Here is a 16,653-nt window from a genome sequence, read left to right as displayed (position 1 = left end):
AGTTAAATGTACTTTATTGTATGGTATTTCATGTGCCCTCTTAAGAAAGAGGTATTTAAAATATTGGTATTTCACGTGTTCTCTTCAGTTTGCTCAGCCAAGCTTCAGCTCAAAAAGTATTTTAGAACCTCAGTACATTAATTAAACAGTAGTACAATTATTTTACATCCCTTGGCTGAATACTTTTTTACAGCTTTAATAAATTATATTAAAAGTATTTCGGTAGTTATTAATACATGTTATTAATAAATATTAAGGTATTTATTGAAGCTTGTTCTATGTGTGTTGATAAATCTCATACAGTTAAGTGATAAACATATTTCTCGTAGATTTAGATTTTATAATCAATATTTTGCTATTCGGCTAATTGTGAGTCTTATGTCCATGGCGGAGACGATTCTCAGTTCAATGAATCGCAGACTCGAGAACCGCTCAGACTGATTTTGAAGATCCGACTCAAAAGAACGATTCGTCCAGTAATCGGACAACGCTTGATCGGATAAGCATGTCCAGCTAGAGCTGTCAACGTCCGTTTCTCTTCAGTATTCACTTTCAATCGGCCCCATGTGGATGTGAACACAAAGAGTGACTGGCTGCAAATGCGAGTTGGATGTGAGTATTGATGACTTCAGTAACGTTACAGCTTTGCATGTTTGATCTGTGATGCTTTCTCATTGTGTGCTTCTGTGGACAGTAAAGGAAGTTGTGTGTTGTGAGAAACACATCTGTGGCCTGGCGTTCATTGTGTATATCTCCGGTTTGCAAAATTACCTCTTGTAGACGCTTATGTTTGGACAAAGACTGTTCACTAACACGTATTTTTGTCCCAAGCGGATGGGTATGACGTGGCGCTCATTTAAATAACCAACACAACGCAGCTACTTTCATCTTTACAAAAATAACCACATGCTTTTTGTAGAATATCAAAGTATGTGGAAAGCATATTAAATGTTTTGTGGCTCCACTGTATGATCTGATATGAGCACCAGATCCTTACAAAATAATATGGAAATAGACTAAGACTATACAAACGTCCAAAAGCTTTTTAAATGTGTCTGCTTCCTGTGTTCTTAAAGGGATAGCTCACCCCAAAATGAGAATTTTGTCATTTACTCACCTTCATGTTGTTCCAAGCCTGTATGAGTTTCTTCTGTTGAACACAAAAGAAGATATTTTGTAGTATGTTGGTAACCAGACAGTTGATGGACCCCATTGTATTTATTTTTATTCTTACTATGGAAGTCAATGGGGTCCATCAACTGTCTGGTTACCAGCATACTACAAAATATCTTCTTTTGTGTTCAACAAAAGTAAGAAACTCATCCAGGTTTGGAACAACTCAAGAGTGAGTAAGTAATGACAACAATATCATTTTTGGGTGAACAGTCCCAGTTCTTGTTATTTCTCTTATGGTGCTTTTATTTTTGTAATGATACATGTATTGATACAAATCATTGGTGTATCACTAAGTTGCTTCAAAGGAAACAGAAGCTAATAAGTAACCTCTATTCAGATGGTTAACCATTTTTAAAATAACATATAGAACATGTTGTGGTTCCCCAGTATTGTTTCCGCTCCATTAGCTACAGCCCTAGACTTGCATGGAGTGAATCAGGAAGGATATCTTTATTTTACCAGGCTGTAGTAGAAAACGGTGCAATATAGATTAACTGTAACAGCTTGCAGTGCAAAAATAAGTGTGAGTGGGTCTGGTGTGGATGCCAGTGAGGATTATGGGGAAAAGATAGTTCTGGAGTTAGCCTATCATGTGAGCTGTCAGAGAATGAAAAAGATATTAGATTTACATACAAAGTAGGAGTCTGTGGTCTCTGGTAGTATATTTTACAGATAAATCTAAGGTATTATTAGGTTTTAAGTCTGTGTTATGTTATAAAGAAGGTATTATTTTGATTGGCTTAATGTCATTTTATTGTTACATAATATTTAACTTGGTTTTATTTTTTATTCTTCTTACTTATATAATGATTTGAAGAGTGAATGCTACAGCACCATATTTCAATTTCAGAGTTCAAGACAAATACAGTCCAGTTTTTCCTTCAGGGACAAAAAAATTCAGTAGGACTGTCAAACGATTAATCGCATCCAAAATAAAAGTTTGTGTTTACATAATATATGTGTACATAGTATATGTGCACTGTGTATAATTATAAATACACACACATGCCTGTATATATTTAAGAAATATTTTCATGTATATACTGTATATAGATTTATATATATATATATATATATATATATATATAATTTATATTATATATAAATAATTCATATATAATATTTTTATCTTAAATATACATGCATGTGTGTGTATTTTTATATATATATATATATATATATATATATATATACAAAATAATTATACACAGTGCACCCACATATATTATGTAAACACAAACTTTTATTTTGGATGCGATTAATCATGATTAATCGTTTGACAGCCCTAGTTTTTATATAATTTCTTTTTACTTAACATTTACTTATTCTTATTATTTTATTCTGTAACATGTTAATTTTTTTTTTTTTTACTAGAGACGTGCAATGAAAACCAGTCCTAAATCAGGGCAAGGTCAATCAGGTATGTTTCAGATAATTATATCACACAGATATCTGAATGATTACCATATTTATATCTCCTGGTATTTATGGTATATATTATATTTATGGTTCTTCAAAAAATACCATCAAACTGTCATGATGCATATCCTGAAAAATTAACAGAAATCATGACATTTCTATTGTATCCGGTATATGCCACATATATCTGGTTCCTTTTTGTTGCTTATTGACGTTTAAATCTTGTTGTCTATCTTTTCCGATGCAGAAGTAAGCTATTTTCTGTAAACGTTTGAGACTTACAATTCATAAGCCGCTATTACTAGAAGGAAAAATAAATTGCAGTTAAAGGAGTAGTTCACTTTTAAAAAAACTTTTGCTGATAATTTACTCACCCCCATGTCATCCAAGATGTCCGTCATTCTTTCTTCAGTCAAAAAGAAATTAAGGTTTTTGATGAAAACATTCCAGGATTTTTCTCCATATAATGGACTTCAATGGGAACCAAACGGTTCAAGGTCCAAAAGACAGTTTCAGTGCAAACTGCAAACTGCTCAAAGGGCTTTAAACGATTCCAGACGATGAATAAGGGTCTTAGCAAGCGAAACGATCGCTCATTTAAAAAAAAAAAAATAACATAGTTTACGTTTTATATATGCTCAAATGCTCGCCTTGCCCTGTTCTGTGATTCACGTTCATGACTTTCCTGTTCAAACTCGTTTATCAAAATGAACAAATCTTTTTTTGTGTCATTTGGTTCATTCAACTAACACAAAATGAACAAATTGACTCGGAAAAAGATTCGTTCATTTTGATGAACGAGATCGAATGACATTTATCTTGGATGACATGGGGGTGAGTAAATTATCAGCAAAAGTGAATTACCCCTTTAACAGTAAAAATGTTTGCATGACAAACCAGTGTTTTTATGTTTGGCAATTGTTGTCATTACATTTATTTGCATAGTTTGTAATCTCAAGCAGAATAACGGGAAGCCTCACACATTCACGTTACAAATGGCCACACACACAAATGGCTCTTACATTAAAAATACGTTGTCTACAGTAGGCTATATGACATTGTGATTAAATGATTATTCACAGCTAATATGAGCAGTGAGCTCAACGTGCCAATGGGCTCCCCCGCTCCCGGGGGCTCCGACCGGCTGCAGGATGGTGGTGGCATGGACTACAGGGACTGGGTTCGTCGCAGTTATCTGGAGCTGGTCACCTCTAACCATCACTCGGTCCAGGCTCTCTCATGGAGAAAACTCTACCTCAGCAGGGCCAAGCTCAAGGCCTCCAGCCGAACCTCAGCCCTGCTGTCTGGCTTTGCCATGGTCAGTATATTACAATGGCTCTTGGTTCGAAAGCTTAGGCAGCCGACTTGTTACCGCACTGCCCGATCTCACGAATCTGATTTGGGAGTGACTTCTGAGGGGCAGCGTAACGTTTTAATGATCTACAGCAAAATAGAGTGAGCTTTGGTGATAACTAAGCGAATATTTAATTAAGTTTCTTCCGAAGGCAGCATTTTTCATCTTACGGACGCACCCTATGTTGTATGAGACTTGTTTACTCAGTGTGGATTGTTAAGCTTGCGTGCTGTTGAATTTCTTAGAAACATTAGATGGTTTGGAGATTGTCTGAAACATTGTCCTGTGAAACTTTGAACCACTTTTGACCAAAATAGATCATAACAGTGAACACCCATATGACCGGATGTGTTTTTCACATTCATTATGTCCATAGGGATTTCAAACATTCTTCAGTAAAGAGTTACGAAAGCAACTAACTCTCAGATGAATCGCATCATTATACACTTTGATTTGAAGCAAGCAAAAGTGTACGAAAAGACAAGACTGTAGCGAGTTCGATTATTATAATTCTATCTATTTTTATTTTATTAAAGGACAAAACAGAATCATTATATTTGATTTTTGATATAAAACAAATATTCTGACACACAAAGAAAGTGTGATCTGATTGACTTGACTGCATTGTCTGCAATGATTCATGGGAGTGGGCAGTCTTTGTTGAGCTACAGTAGTAACAACATCTCTAATAGAGTGCAGCAGTCTCGTTCTGGAGGTAAAAACTTTTTAACGATAACTTCTAAACCTTTAAAGACAACCTTACAGTGAGCTACAAAGTTGTTATTCGGTGGTATTTGCGTCAGTTAAAGACGTCAGCCTGCATTATTTCAACTTGGTTTTAAAATAATCGTGTTTAACAGGTGAATTTGTGATGAAAAACTACATTACCCATTATGCTGATTACACTCTCAAAATACTTCAATATGTGCATGTTTTGCAATAAACTTTAAATATATTGTTTTTATATACATAATCAACATTTTAAAATGAATAGTTTATTTCTCCATTGTTTTTAATTTGATTGTGGTGTTCACGATGCTTCATGGGATTGTAGTTCTTTTCCTCACTAAAGCCGTTATAGGAGTAGTTCACTTTAAAAAAAAAAATTGCTGATAATTTACTCACCCCCATATCATCCAAGATGTCCATGTCTTTCTTTCTTCAGTCGAAAAGAAGATTTTCTCCATATTTTCTCCACACTTCATTGGGAACCAAACGGTTCAAGGTCCAAATGAGAGTTTCAGTGCAGTTTCAAACGGCTTTAAACGACACCAGACGATGAATAAGGGTCTTATCTAGCGAAACGATCGCTCATTTCAAAAATAAATAAAAAAGTTTAAGTTTTATAAGCACAAATGCTCGCCTTGTTCTGTTCTGTGATGAGGGTTTGTGACTCTCCTGTTCATCCAAATTAACAAACATTTTTCGAGTCATGACTCGAAGGGTCCAAAGACTCTTATTCATCGTCTGGTGTCGTTTAAAGCCCTTTGAAGCTGCACTGAAACTCTCATTTGGAACTTGAACCGTTTGGTTCCCATTGAAGTCCATTATATGGAGAAAATCCTGGAATGTTTTCATCAAAAACCTTAAATTCTTTTCGACTGAAGAAAGAATGACATGGGGGTGAGTAAATTATCAGCACATTTTTTTTTAAAAGTGAACTACTCCTTTAAGTTCACAGTCTTTTTATATTTTTTGCTCCAAATCAAAGTTTGTAATATTGTGAATCACCTCATAGTGAGTTGTCTTGGTTCATGGCTTTAACAAGACTTTTTTGAAATCCCTATGGGAGAAGGCACCGTTGCACTCTATTTGTGGATTTTTCATCAGGATTATGGGTAGTGTAGGTTTTTTTTCCCACAAATAAATTTTTAAATGACTTAACATGTTAATTTACTTAACAATAATTGCATTAATGTTTTGAAAGAGGTCACTTCTGCTCATTTATTTGATGAAAAACACAGTAATATTGTAAAATATGTTTTCTGTTTGAATATATTTTTAATACTTCAGTGTCAGGTGATCCTTCAGAAATCATTCTAATATGCATTTTTATATTTTTATCTTTAAAGAAATTTTTTTAACGTTTTTTGAATCGACTGTCTAAAAGTTTATATCAAATAAAAGCTGCTTTCAATTCAGTTTTCGTTTCCTAATTTCTTAATGTGGTCATGACCAGGTGGCCATGGTGGAGGTTCAGCTGGAGATGCAGTACAACTACCCACGTTTCCTGCTCATTGCCTTCAGCATATGTACCACAGTGCTGGTGGCCGTCCACCTGTTCGCCCTCCTCATCAGCACCTGTATCCTACCCAACGTGGAAGCCGTCAGCAACATCCACAATCTCAACTCCGTCTCCGAGTCTCCCCACGAGAGGATGCACCACTACATAGAGCTGGCCTGGGGCTTTTCCACCGCTCTAGGGATCATTCTGTTCCTGGCAGAGGTGGTGCTCCTCTGCTGGATTAAGTTCTTGCCGGTAGACTCTGGTGCGCAATCCGCGTCGATCCAGGCAGTCCTTAAGCAGCAGAACTGCAGCTCTCCTGCGGGTCAGCCCGGCCACAGTGGCTGGCAGGCGGCCTTGGCCTCCACCATCATCATGGTGCCGGTTGGATTGATCTTTGTGGTGTTCACCATTCACTTCTACCGTTCGCTCGTGCGACACAAAACAGAGCGGCACCATCAGGAGATCGAGGAACTGCACAAAATCAAGGTGCAGCTGGACGGCCACGAGCGAGGCTTGCAATCGGTGTGAGATCTACGGATGCTTTTCGCTCCATTGCTAGACTCCTTAAGCTTTCAAGCACATCAAAACTCCTTGAGTCTTTCGGGCTTATTTTATTCTTGGAGGAAATGCCTTTTTGCCTGGTGAAAGGATTACTCATGTAGGTTTTGGGGAAGATTTACTGAAACAAAGGCGCATGTTTACAAGATGTCAAACGGAAGGGCTATTTATTTATATTTCTTTAGGTCTTAAAGGGTTAGTTCACCCAAAAATAAAAATTCTGTCAGTATTTACTCATCCTCATGTTGTTCCAACCCCGTAAGACCTTCGTTCATCTTCAGAACACAAATGAAGATATTTTTAATGAAATCTGAGGGCTGGATCACTCCTCCATACTAGTCCATAGGATTCTTGAGGGATTGAAACTTGCCGGCCTCGAAAAGTTATTAAAGACATCGTTAAAATAGTCCGAGTGACTTCAGTGGCTCAATCTTAACTTTATCAAACAACGAGAACACTTTTTGTTTGCAAAAACAACAACTTTATTTCAACTATTCACTTCCTTCTATATGGCCTCTAGTCAGTTAGCGTAGTGTGATAGCGTAGAGCTACGTCACACGTAGGCTCACTATTGGCCGACGCTGGTCACGTGTGTGATGCGTGTGACGTACAATAACAAAAGCTTACGCTATTAAACTAGTAACCTGACTCGGCACAGAGAGAAGTTGAAAAGTTGAATCGTTATGTCGTTTTGTCATTTGATATAGTTAAGATTGAGCCACTGTAGTCACTTGGACTATTTTAACGATGTCTTTACTAACTTTTCGAGGCCGGCAAGTTACAATCCCTCAAGAAGCCTATGGACTAGTATGGAGGACTGATCCAGCTCTTAGATTTCATCAAAAATATCTTAATTTGTGTTCCGAAGATGAACGAAGGTCTTACGGAAATCACGAGGGTGAGTAAGTACTGACAGAATTTCATTTTTGGGTGAACTATCCCTTTAAGGTCACTTTAAGTGCCATTTTCTGTTTCTATGCCTCTAAATACACTAAGTGAATTTCGCAGAGTGGCTTTCTTTAATATCATTTGCCTACTTCTCTTCCTTTTGCCATGCCACCCTGGATCGATAGTGTGCCACTGATAGTGAGACCAAATGATTTGGTATTGGATCCATTATTGATCAGAGTCACTGCCAGAGTATCTTTGACTAAAATATCCAGCGTTTTCAATGAACGTGCTTCTTTGGGCTTCAGTTTAAAGTGATTGTCCAGCCAAAAATGAGCATTCAGTCATCATTTACTCACCCTCGTGTTGTTCCATACCGGTTTGACTTTAGAATACAAACATTGAGGGTGAGTATATGATGACTGACTGTTCATGCCTTTAAAAGTGATGCACCACATAGTTTTATCTGTTTAATAGTCGACGTGTAATAGTGTAATTTCCCAGCCTGCAGAATATCATGGCAAAAAATGATTAGTTTTAAAGCTGTTACAGAAGGATCGCTCATAACTAGACCTATACGTAGTGCAGTATTTTTAGCTTGGGTGTGAAATCTAGATGCATTAGCCATGCATAGTGTGCGCTTGTATTTCATTGAAGCTTTTGCATGTGTAATGTAATGCACTGTCACTTGTCAAGCACAAAGATGGAGTTATTATCCATATTTCACACGAGCTGAAATGTTGTTCCTGTGGGCTACTAGAAGTTTACAATGTCGATGACTAAAATCACACTCAAAGATGATTTGCCCCAAGAAATTACTTTTAATGGGGACAGTTGGTTCTGAAATACTTGAGACAAAGGGGCTTGCAACACAGGCCGAGCTGAAACCGTTTAATGTGAACCGAGTTGGCAAAAATAATGTCTGATATTCATGTAACGAGTCAATTTGAGAAACATTCCAGGGGGAAAGAAGTCGGACCAATTTCTGCCTGCCTTAAATAACTAAACTGTCGAAAGTGCACTTGTACTGTAGTCCATGGAAATTATGTGTCTGGTTTGTTTGCAGACTGATTTCAACTGCTGAAGTTCTTTCAGAAGGCAGAGTTATAGTTTGCTGCTTTGTTTTATGCCTGAAGCATTAATTTAATTTATAGTATGTTCATGAGTCGACTCTGAAATTAGGCATAGTGAAGCGCTACTCTTGTTGTCACGGTTGCTCGAACAAGGGAACTTGACCAAAATTGTGTACTCTGCTTGAAGGGGCTTTTAAAAAGCACTTAGCTTTGGTGTATAAAAATAATTTTTGTATCATTTTTGATACTTTTGTTGCATTGTGCCACACTATCAGTAGAGAAACTCAAGTGAATATCTAGTGTGAAACGTATTTTGCATCCAGAACATGTAGCCGACTATTATCGTAATGTTACGTTGAGCATGTCCTTTCACACTCTGTCTGTACTTGTATGTTAATTTATGTCAAATAAACAGCTATTTTGTTTACTTCAAAACGTTGTCATTTCTGTGTCCAATGGAAATTTGGCTTGCCTCTGCGATCTATTCAAGAAAAACCTTTTTTTATTATTTTGTTATAAGGAATGACTGAATCGGCAGACAAAGGGTGAATGTGAACATGTCTGGGTTTCAATTTTGATATTTTTAGGTCAAACCGTTCTTGTCTATCAGTCATATAATGGGGGTCTATGGTCGCCACCTCAAAGAGCATGCTCAGAGAAGTCCAAATTAAACATGATGACTCGTAAAATGTAAGTACACATTGATGGCCTAAGACACGAAACGAGCGGTTTGTGTGAGAAAACGAACCGTATTTATATTGTTTTTACCTCTTGTAACCACAGCCATGTCCGAGTGGTCTAAAGGCACGGGCGCTTCGCTTCGAGAAAAATGGAAATTATAATCATTTGGCTTGATTGGGAACTCTACTTAATCGCCTTACAAATGTTTTCACTAAGCAAAATGAAAAGAAAATTAATCCCATGCGTTGTTTAGCTTTTTAATGTAAAATATTATACCTTTTATATTGCCTTTGTGCTGAAATATGGCCCAGGCAAGTTTGAGTGAGATTTATGTAGTGCTGCATTAGACAAATCCAGGTCATTAGTATCTGCCTGGGCTTTCACTAACCGCAGTGAATGGTCGGGTTTCACAGCTGTGACTGGCAGGCGCACATGAACCGACGCTGCAGTCGATGATAAGGTGACACGCTGGCTGAGACAAGCACTTCAAATGAGATTAAACTAAGCATGGGTCTAGTTATAATGCATAGAAATTCATAGCCAACCTTCTGCACAAACATTTAGAACATCAGCAACAACAAGAAAAATCACATTAATATCCAAAATAAGGATATTGTAATAATTAAGGATTTTAGCAACAGATTTAATATTGGAGTGTTTCATTACAAAGTATGTTATGTGTATTTTTTTAGCCTTGTTCTACATGCACAGAACACTCAGATAACATACTTTAAGCGAAATGTTTCCCACAATACAATGTTATCCGCTTCTTGGCATGACAAATGCACTGGAAGTAATATTTACCACAGAATCATTTTTGACTAATTTAATTAGACTGTTAAGAAATATACGATTTTTGATATAGGCCTAATAGTTCAGCACTGTACACTCTTAAAAATAAAGACTCCAAAAGTGGGTTTCGTAGTGATGCAGAACCATTGGTTCCTCAAAGAACAGTTTTTCTCTTTTATAGAGTAAGGAACATTTTGATTATCTGAAGAACAGTTTCCAGTATAAAGAACCTTTTGTGCAATGGGAAGATTCTGTGAAAGTTCTTCATGAAACCAGTAAAGAACAATTTACTATTTTTTTGTATTGCATGAGCTTCCTCAAATTAAAGTCCATGTTCTGACAGAAGGGTACAAAAATTGACATTTGATTCATGTAATAAGGGCTGAAGTGTTGGGAAAACTAGATTTATTATGGCAACAAGCGTCTTAACCAAATGAATTAGCAGCCAATTGTTTGAGAACAACCTTTTTCAACCTCTTCTGAACTCAGTGACATTAATTAGTTCTCTAAATGAATAGTGATCCCTTGGGCTTGATTGGAAATTCAAGTAAAGCTGTCTTGAGCCACAGGCTAATGATGATAAAGTGAGAACAGGTGTGCAGTTGAAGGCCAACGAGACAACTTATTGGGGTTGAATTCTATAAGGTTGAAAGGCAAAAACAGCTACCTTGTTGTCTAATCAGTCATTGGCTCGACAAACAGCGTGTTTTGCTGTTGTAGGAAACCAGTTTCAGACAGACTTCCACGTTCTTTAAAGGTTTAGAACAAATTCAAATGTGCAGGCAAGTAGCACATTTGATTCATGACTAATTTCTATAAAGAAACAAGCCTATCTTCACGCGTTTTTGCAGTTAAAACCGCAAGACGGTCGAGACGTAACGTTACTTGAGTGCCGCGTTTTGGTTTTGACGTGACATGCGCGAGTCGCTGCAAAAGACACAAGGCGCGAATTCAAGTCCGTGTTTTTCAGGTTAGTTTCAGACTTTGCTATATGTTTATGCAATTGGTTCTGATAAATTGTTGAAAAAGACCATGTAGCGAAGATCCTGCAGCGATGATGAGTGAAAGAACATACTGACTTGGTATTGCTGCCCTTTGGCATCATTGACCAAGATCTGATTGAGTTTAATCTTCTCTCTGAGCTGTTCTCATGTTTGTGGGTTTTTCTTGGGGGAAGTTTGAGCAGCCCATTACAAAGGTGGAACCAATAAAACGAGAACCTTTTTTCTTTCTGTCTTAACTGGTAACACAAGTTCTGTAATGAGGAAAATGCAGTGGTCTTTCAGGAAGGTTTCAAAGAGTGTTAAACGGGTCTAACGAGTCTGGGGTTTCCCTTGGCCTTATTTTTAGACCTAGAAAATCAATCTCCCAGTTCTTTAAAAGCTCTGGTTTAATCACTCTTATAGAATCAGCACAGAGCGCTTGTCCCAACTCTTATTTTTTTTAATTTTTTTTACTGAACAATGGGGTTCAGTCTTAAAGTATTTTTTATGCCAAAAATGTTCTAAAGGCCTAATAAGAAATGTCTCAAGTGATGGTGTAATACTTTAATGTTTAATAGTGCAGTGGATTAATGGCATATTTCAAGCATCAAATTTGGCACAGATGCTCTCTAAGGGTCACTTTTTGTGAAACATTGTGGCCATTTTTTTTAAGATGGCCGCTATTTCTGTCAAATGCTGAGTTAACCGTTCAATACTCTCTTCACTCAAAAAAAAATACGTTTTTTTTTTTTAAACTGTGCTTGTCCCCTTAAAGTTTAAGATGGTAACCTTTTTTTCAAGATGGCCGCCATTTTTCTTGAGTTCTTAAGTCTTTTTTTTTTTTTCAAATAATGATGCTATCATGAAATTTGTTACAAATATTCTATGAACATTATCATGGAAAAAGGTGTGTGCCACTCAATTCAAGACGGTGACCATTTTGATTTGAGTGGCGCATACCTTTTTCCAAAAAAGTGTTCCTTGAAGAGTATGTCTGCCTAATCTTATGCTTGCATCACCATTTGAACAATTGAAATAATTCATAATCAACAGATGGTGACCATCTTGAATTTTTGAGGGACAAGCATCTTTTTCAAATAGTTTTTGAGTTTTTGTTTCAAATTTTATGCTTTGATCACTGTTTTTGATATAAGAATTTAATAGCAAAGGCAGCCATCTTGAATATTATCTGGCATATTGAATTTTTGAGTTGCCAACGCTTTTTCCTAAATAGTGGCCCTTAGAGTATCTGTACCAAATTTCAAGCTTCTATACCAAATTGAATTTTTTTTTTTTTTTTTTACTAATCTGCTGTACTGTACATTGAGTAGACTAAACCTTTGGTTATTGACCGAGTGAACTCTTGCACTTGGGATGTTAAAACCAATTATCTATTAAACATTTAAAATACACTATTCATGCCTTGAAGTTTGATTTTGCGACCTAAAGGGCTCCTCTCACAGAACAGTGTTTTTTTGTGTGTGTGTGTGTTCTACTGAACTATTTTTCCAGTGCTTTCCTATCTAAACATTCATTAGTTGGATGGTTTTGATCGTTGTGCTCTTATTTTGTGCATTCCACTCAAGACATTCAAAAATGGTCTAGAGAATTTGTAAATGATACAGGGCAGTAGAAATTAAAAGTGCAAGGTCTAGACATATTGAAAGTTGAACTTAATTTTAACCATGCAAAGCTACTTCAGCTTTTGAAAACTGTCCAGATGATGGGAACTTTGTTGACATGGGAAAAACAATGGAATAGTGCAGTGGAATGCAAAACCATGAGTTGAAAAATTTAATAATTACACATTTCAGAAATTAGTAGTCCATAATAACCACATTATAAAATTTAATTTGACATTTTTAGTCTTCCCTGGGATAACAATTAGCAAAAGCTTCACTTTAACAATGTGCAATAATTGTAAAATTGGACAAATTAGCATTAAGGCATCATGAAAAACATTTTTGTATTTTTTGGCTATCCGTCAGGTGAATATATTTTAATGAGGTGCTGCAGTCCTGAAGGGTAGCCTGTGAGGGGACACCTCAGGTTGGCTTTAACATACACATATATACACTTGTAACAAAACACGTAGCCTGAAGTGGCGAGGGCAGTGTCATTGGTGCGCACTTTCCTGCAGAGCAGGCAGACTTTGATGTGTGTGAGTGACGTCTCCTGGCTGTGAAGGTGGATAGGTGGCGGAGGGGTCGGAAGGGACGTCAAGGACTTAATCGTGCTCTGGTTCTCGGATGAATACCACCACTCCAGGAACTGCAGGAAAAACACTCCCATCGAAAGGCTGGTTGAAAGAGATACAGCCACACCACCAACTGCTGTAGAAGCCAGACGCTGACATTTCTCAACAAAGCTGAAAATCAAGGTATTGTTATGATTAAGCATCTTTATAATTTAGTAAACCTCAAAAAAATGTCAAATGTTTTTTTTTTTTTTTTTAAAGTTTTGATTCTTAAATCCAATGAATTGATCTTTTTAATCTATGCTGTTCTCATGATGAATGAACAGAAAATTGTAGCACGCCTGCGATCCAATAAATCGCAATGAGCGTCAATATTACCCAGCCAAAATAGAAAAATAAACTCAAAATGAACACATAATAAACTCACCTTTGGCTGGGGCTCAGTGCCAGGCCTGATGGCTTGAGATCCAGGCTGTGGATGTCATTAGCTGTGAGATATGAAAGTTTAACCCCTGCCAGCCACAGAAGTGGAGAATGTGTCCGTGTTTTGCCAAAAACATACAAAAGCTGTTGGCAAAAGACCCAGCCATCCCAGGCCATGCACACAAAGGGGTACGCAGCTAAAAAAGCCCTGTACAACTTCTGCATGAAGGACTGTGGCAAGCGGATCGAGAAATCGTCTTCGTCTCTCTGTCGAGCCAGGACTTTGTCCAGTTTGGTGTGCAGGTAAGGAAGGAGGGCCAGGAGGAGCAAGGAGCGCCAGTGCTGTCTGCGCAGGAGCCCTAGATGGGCAGCACGTGTCCCGTCTGCTCCTACACGCTTCAGGCCATAGAAGTTCTCTGAGAATGAGGCGCTGGTGCGGGAAAGGAAATGATGCTGCAATAACATATCCAGGATAGCATAAATCTCATCAAACCTCCTCCATAGAAATCCATAGCGAGCAGGGTTGGATGTAGCAAGGATCTGTGGACAATGGCAGGGTTTTTACATCAGGAGCATTCAATGCCAGCACAGGTACTGTAAAGTACAGTTTTATACTTTTTTTGAACATGTAACACAATAGGTATGCTTGCAACACTTAGTGAATCAAAAAGGACTATCCTATGACTGTTTTCAAACTGGGATGCACGGAAACATTTAAAGAAAAACTGTAATAACCTTAAATGCAATAAATTAAAATAAAATTTAGATTAAAATAAATGAGTAAATAAATAATACATCTAATCGTAAAGAACTATGAGTTGAAACTAAATATTTTCTAAAACATTTTTTAGACATTCATAATACTATTTTATTTATTTTTTTACAGTATGTAAATTGGGTCTTTATACAAGAAACTATATGCCTATAGATGCATTTTCAATCATATCATGGGGGTCCCTGGCATGGAGAATACCATAATTGGGGGTCTGTGTGGCATCTAAAAGATTGAAAACCCCTGACCTGTGGCAAATTTCACAAAATAAAATCGTTATTTTATGTTTAAATATTCAGTTTTGTGTAAAATGCTTCAGGCTGTCCAATCAGATAATGAACAGTTTAATATACATGTAGTTCACACTGGAAATGAAAGGTCAAGTTGAACGCACTGCATTGTGGGATACAGGTTACAAGCACAGTGTTTTTTATGCTGCAAATCGCTGAATTAAGTCCCAGAACTTATACTACCGTATACTAGAGTTTTATATTATGTAGTACACACAATATAAATATTATATACTTCAAGTATTCAATTTGGCCACACATTTTAGCCCAAGTTCTTAATGTAAACAACTTGAAAATATGTCGGGTGTTTACTTTAAGCACGAGCCAATGATAGATGTTTAGATGCTACACACCCACCGTCATCATAATGTCAGGTATCAATGTTTGTAAAACGGTTGCTAATGCAGTACACGGTGTTTTAATCGCAAGCATACCTTGACAGCATGCAGTAATGCAGGTTTGACAGCGGCCATCAATGAGTCCTGCGCTAACACCTCAAACACAGACGGCCTGTCTTCAGCGGGAGCCGCTGTGGTCAAATGCGCTCCTCGCTCTGCCATCACACCTGGATGTGAACTTTAACAGTATAATGTGTTCTTAAAAAGTGTAATATTAGTCCTAGGAGTCCTTTAATAATATTACATCACATAAGACTATTTGGGAAGAAAAGTACTGTGCAGAAAAATTGCAGGATTCAACTGTCAATGCGTTTTCCTGTTTACTGTCGTTATTCTTCTGTGGGCTCACTGGAGGCTCAACACAGGTTCATACTGCCACCTTCTGTGATGGAGTGAGAGGAGGATGAGGTTTAAAAAAATTCTGTTCTTTTGGCCACTGAACTCTATCAATCTATCCAGAAAACTACTTTTCAAAATAACATTTAAAATGGAACAACGTCAGATCGTGATGTCATCAAAAACAATGCTTGAAACAGAGGTATGTTTATTCTGTGCCATTGTATTGTAGTTAATAATTTAACTGGGAAATATTATATGTGCACAAAACTTTACAATGTGGTTTCATTAGTTAACATGAACTAATAATGAACTGCACCTCTACAGCATGTATTAATCTTTGTTAATATTAATTTAAACATTTATTTATACATTCTCAAAATCAAATTTTTATATTTGTTAACATTAGTTAATGCACTGTGAAGTCACATGAACAAACAATGAACAGCTGTATTTTTATTAACTACCATTAAAAAAGATGAATAAATACTGTAACAAATATATTTGCTCATGGTTAGTTCATGTTAGTTAACGGAACCTTATTGTAAAGTGTTACCGGAAATATGGACTCTTTGTAAACCCTAATTTTTATTTTGGTCTGTTAACTCAAAAACAAAGCCATAGAATAAAACGTAAAGAATTACATTTATATTAAAAAAAATATTGTTCTTGCAACATTAACAGTGTCATACTGTATACTATATATATTAATATTTATAATGCATTATAATAATATTTATAATATTTCCATTAAATATTTATGTATAATATATTACAAAATGCAATAATATATAAAGGCTATAAATGATTTAGATATTATTATTATTATAAATAATAGACCACACAACTTGCAGGACTTAAAATTTACCGTTTAATAATGCGATCGCTGTTGTCTGTCCATTGAAGAACATGACAGCCCGCGTCTGTTTTGGAACTATGGGGCTTCCATGAACCACGTGACAGCCTTGCGGCCACATCAAAGCGTGTCGCAACTCTCTCAATATATGGCTCTGCCCACCGGGGGCCACTCATCTCCACTACAAATAGGAAAAAGAGGCTACAATTTGCAAGAGCTCACCAAAATTG

The 16,653-nt window shown here is 36.7% G+C and overlaps 2 protein-coding genes and 1 non-coding gene across 4 annotated transcripts; 2 read left to right on the top strand and 1 right to left on the bottom strand.

The window, feature by feature from the left end:
- The first annotated feature begins 449 nt into the window (after positions 1-449).
- On the top strand, positions 450-9,130 carry orai2 (ORAI calcium release-activated calcium modulator 2). 2 transcript variants are annotated; one of them, XM_039661671.2, is made up of 4 exons: positions 452-612; positions 2,551-2,596; positions 3,678-3,913; positions 6,129-9,130. In XM_039661671.2, the coding sequence occupies exons 2-4, from the start codon at positions 2,560-2,562 to the stop codon at positions 6,702-6,704; spliced, it is 849 nt and encodes a 282-aa protein (XP_039517605.2). In that variant the 5' UTR covers positions 452-612; positions 2,551-2,559; the 3' UTR covers positions 6,705-9,130. The 2 variants fall into 2 exon arrangements, with proteins under 2 accessions (XP_039517607.2, XP_039517605.2); XM_039661673.2 differs by lacking the exon at positions 2,551-2,596 and having other exon boundaries at positions 450-612.
- A 2,088-nt stretch (positions 9,131-11,218) lies between these two features.
- On the top strand, positions 11,219-11,313 carry LOC120472502 (Z30 small nucleolar RNA). Its single transcript, XR_005621048.1, has one exon. It is a non-coding gene; the product is annotated as a Z30 small nucleolar RNA (small nucleolar RNA).
- A 1,617-nt stretch (positions 11,314-12,930) lies between these two features.
- pex12 (peroxisomal biogenesis factor 12) lies at positions 12,931-15,567 on the bottom strand. Its single transcript, XM_039661643.2, has 3 exons — positions 15,268-15,567; positions 13,776-14,311; positions 12,931-13,519 (listed from the first exon to the last, which is right to left on the bottom strand). The coding sequence occupies exons 1-3, from the start codon at positions 15,391-15,393 to the stop codon at positions 13,129-13,131; spliced, it is 1,053 nt and encodes a 350-aa protein (XP_039517577.2). The 5' UTR covers positions 15,394-15,567; the 3' UTR covers positions 12,931-13,128.
- Between the last annotated feature and the right edge of the window lie 1,086 nt (positions 15,568-16,653).

Source organism: Pimephales promelas, chromosome 4, assembly GCF_988280905.1.
Source record: "Pimephales promelas chromosome 4, fPimPro1.hap1.1, whole genome shotgun sequence".
Taxonomy (NCBI): domain Eukaryota; kingdom Metazoa; phylum Chordata; class Actinopteri; order Cypriniformes; family Leuciscidae; genus Pimephales; species Pimephales promelas.
This window is presented reverse-complemented; position numbering and strand designations above follow the sequence as displayed.

Excerpts from the sequence above, each read along its gene's own strand:
- orai2 (XM_039661671.2), top strand. The coding sequence starts at position 2,560 with ATGAAAACCAGTCCTAAATCAGGGCAAGGTCAATCAG. Across the intron at positions 2,597-3,677 it reads ATCAGGGCAAGGTCAATCAG|CTAATATGAGCAGTGAGCTC; the intron begins GTATGTTTCAGA and ends GATTATTCACAG. Across the intron at positions 3,914-6,128 it reads TGCTGTCTGGCTTTGCCATG|GTGGCCATGGTGGAGGTTCA; the intron begins GTCAGTATATTA and ends GGTCATGACCAG.
- pex12 (XM_039661643.2), bottom strand. The coding sequence starts at position 15,393 with ATGGCAGAGCGAGGAGCGCATTTGACCACAGCGGCTCCCGCTGAAGAC. Across the intron at positions 14,312-15,267 it reads CATTACTGCATGCTGTCAAG|ATCCTTGCTACATCCAACCC; the intron begins GTATGCTTGCGA and ends CATTGTCCACAG. Across the intron at positions 13,520-13,775 it reads GCACTGAGCCCCAGCCAAAG|CTTTGTTGAGAAATGTCAGC; the intron begins GTGAGTTTATTA and ends CTTGATTTTCAG.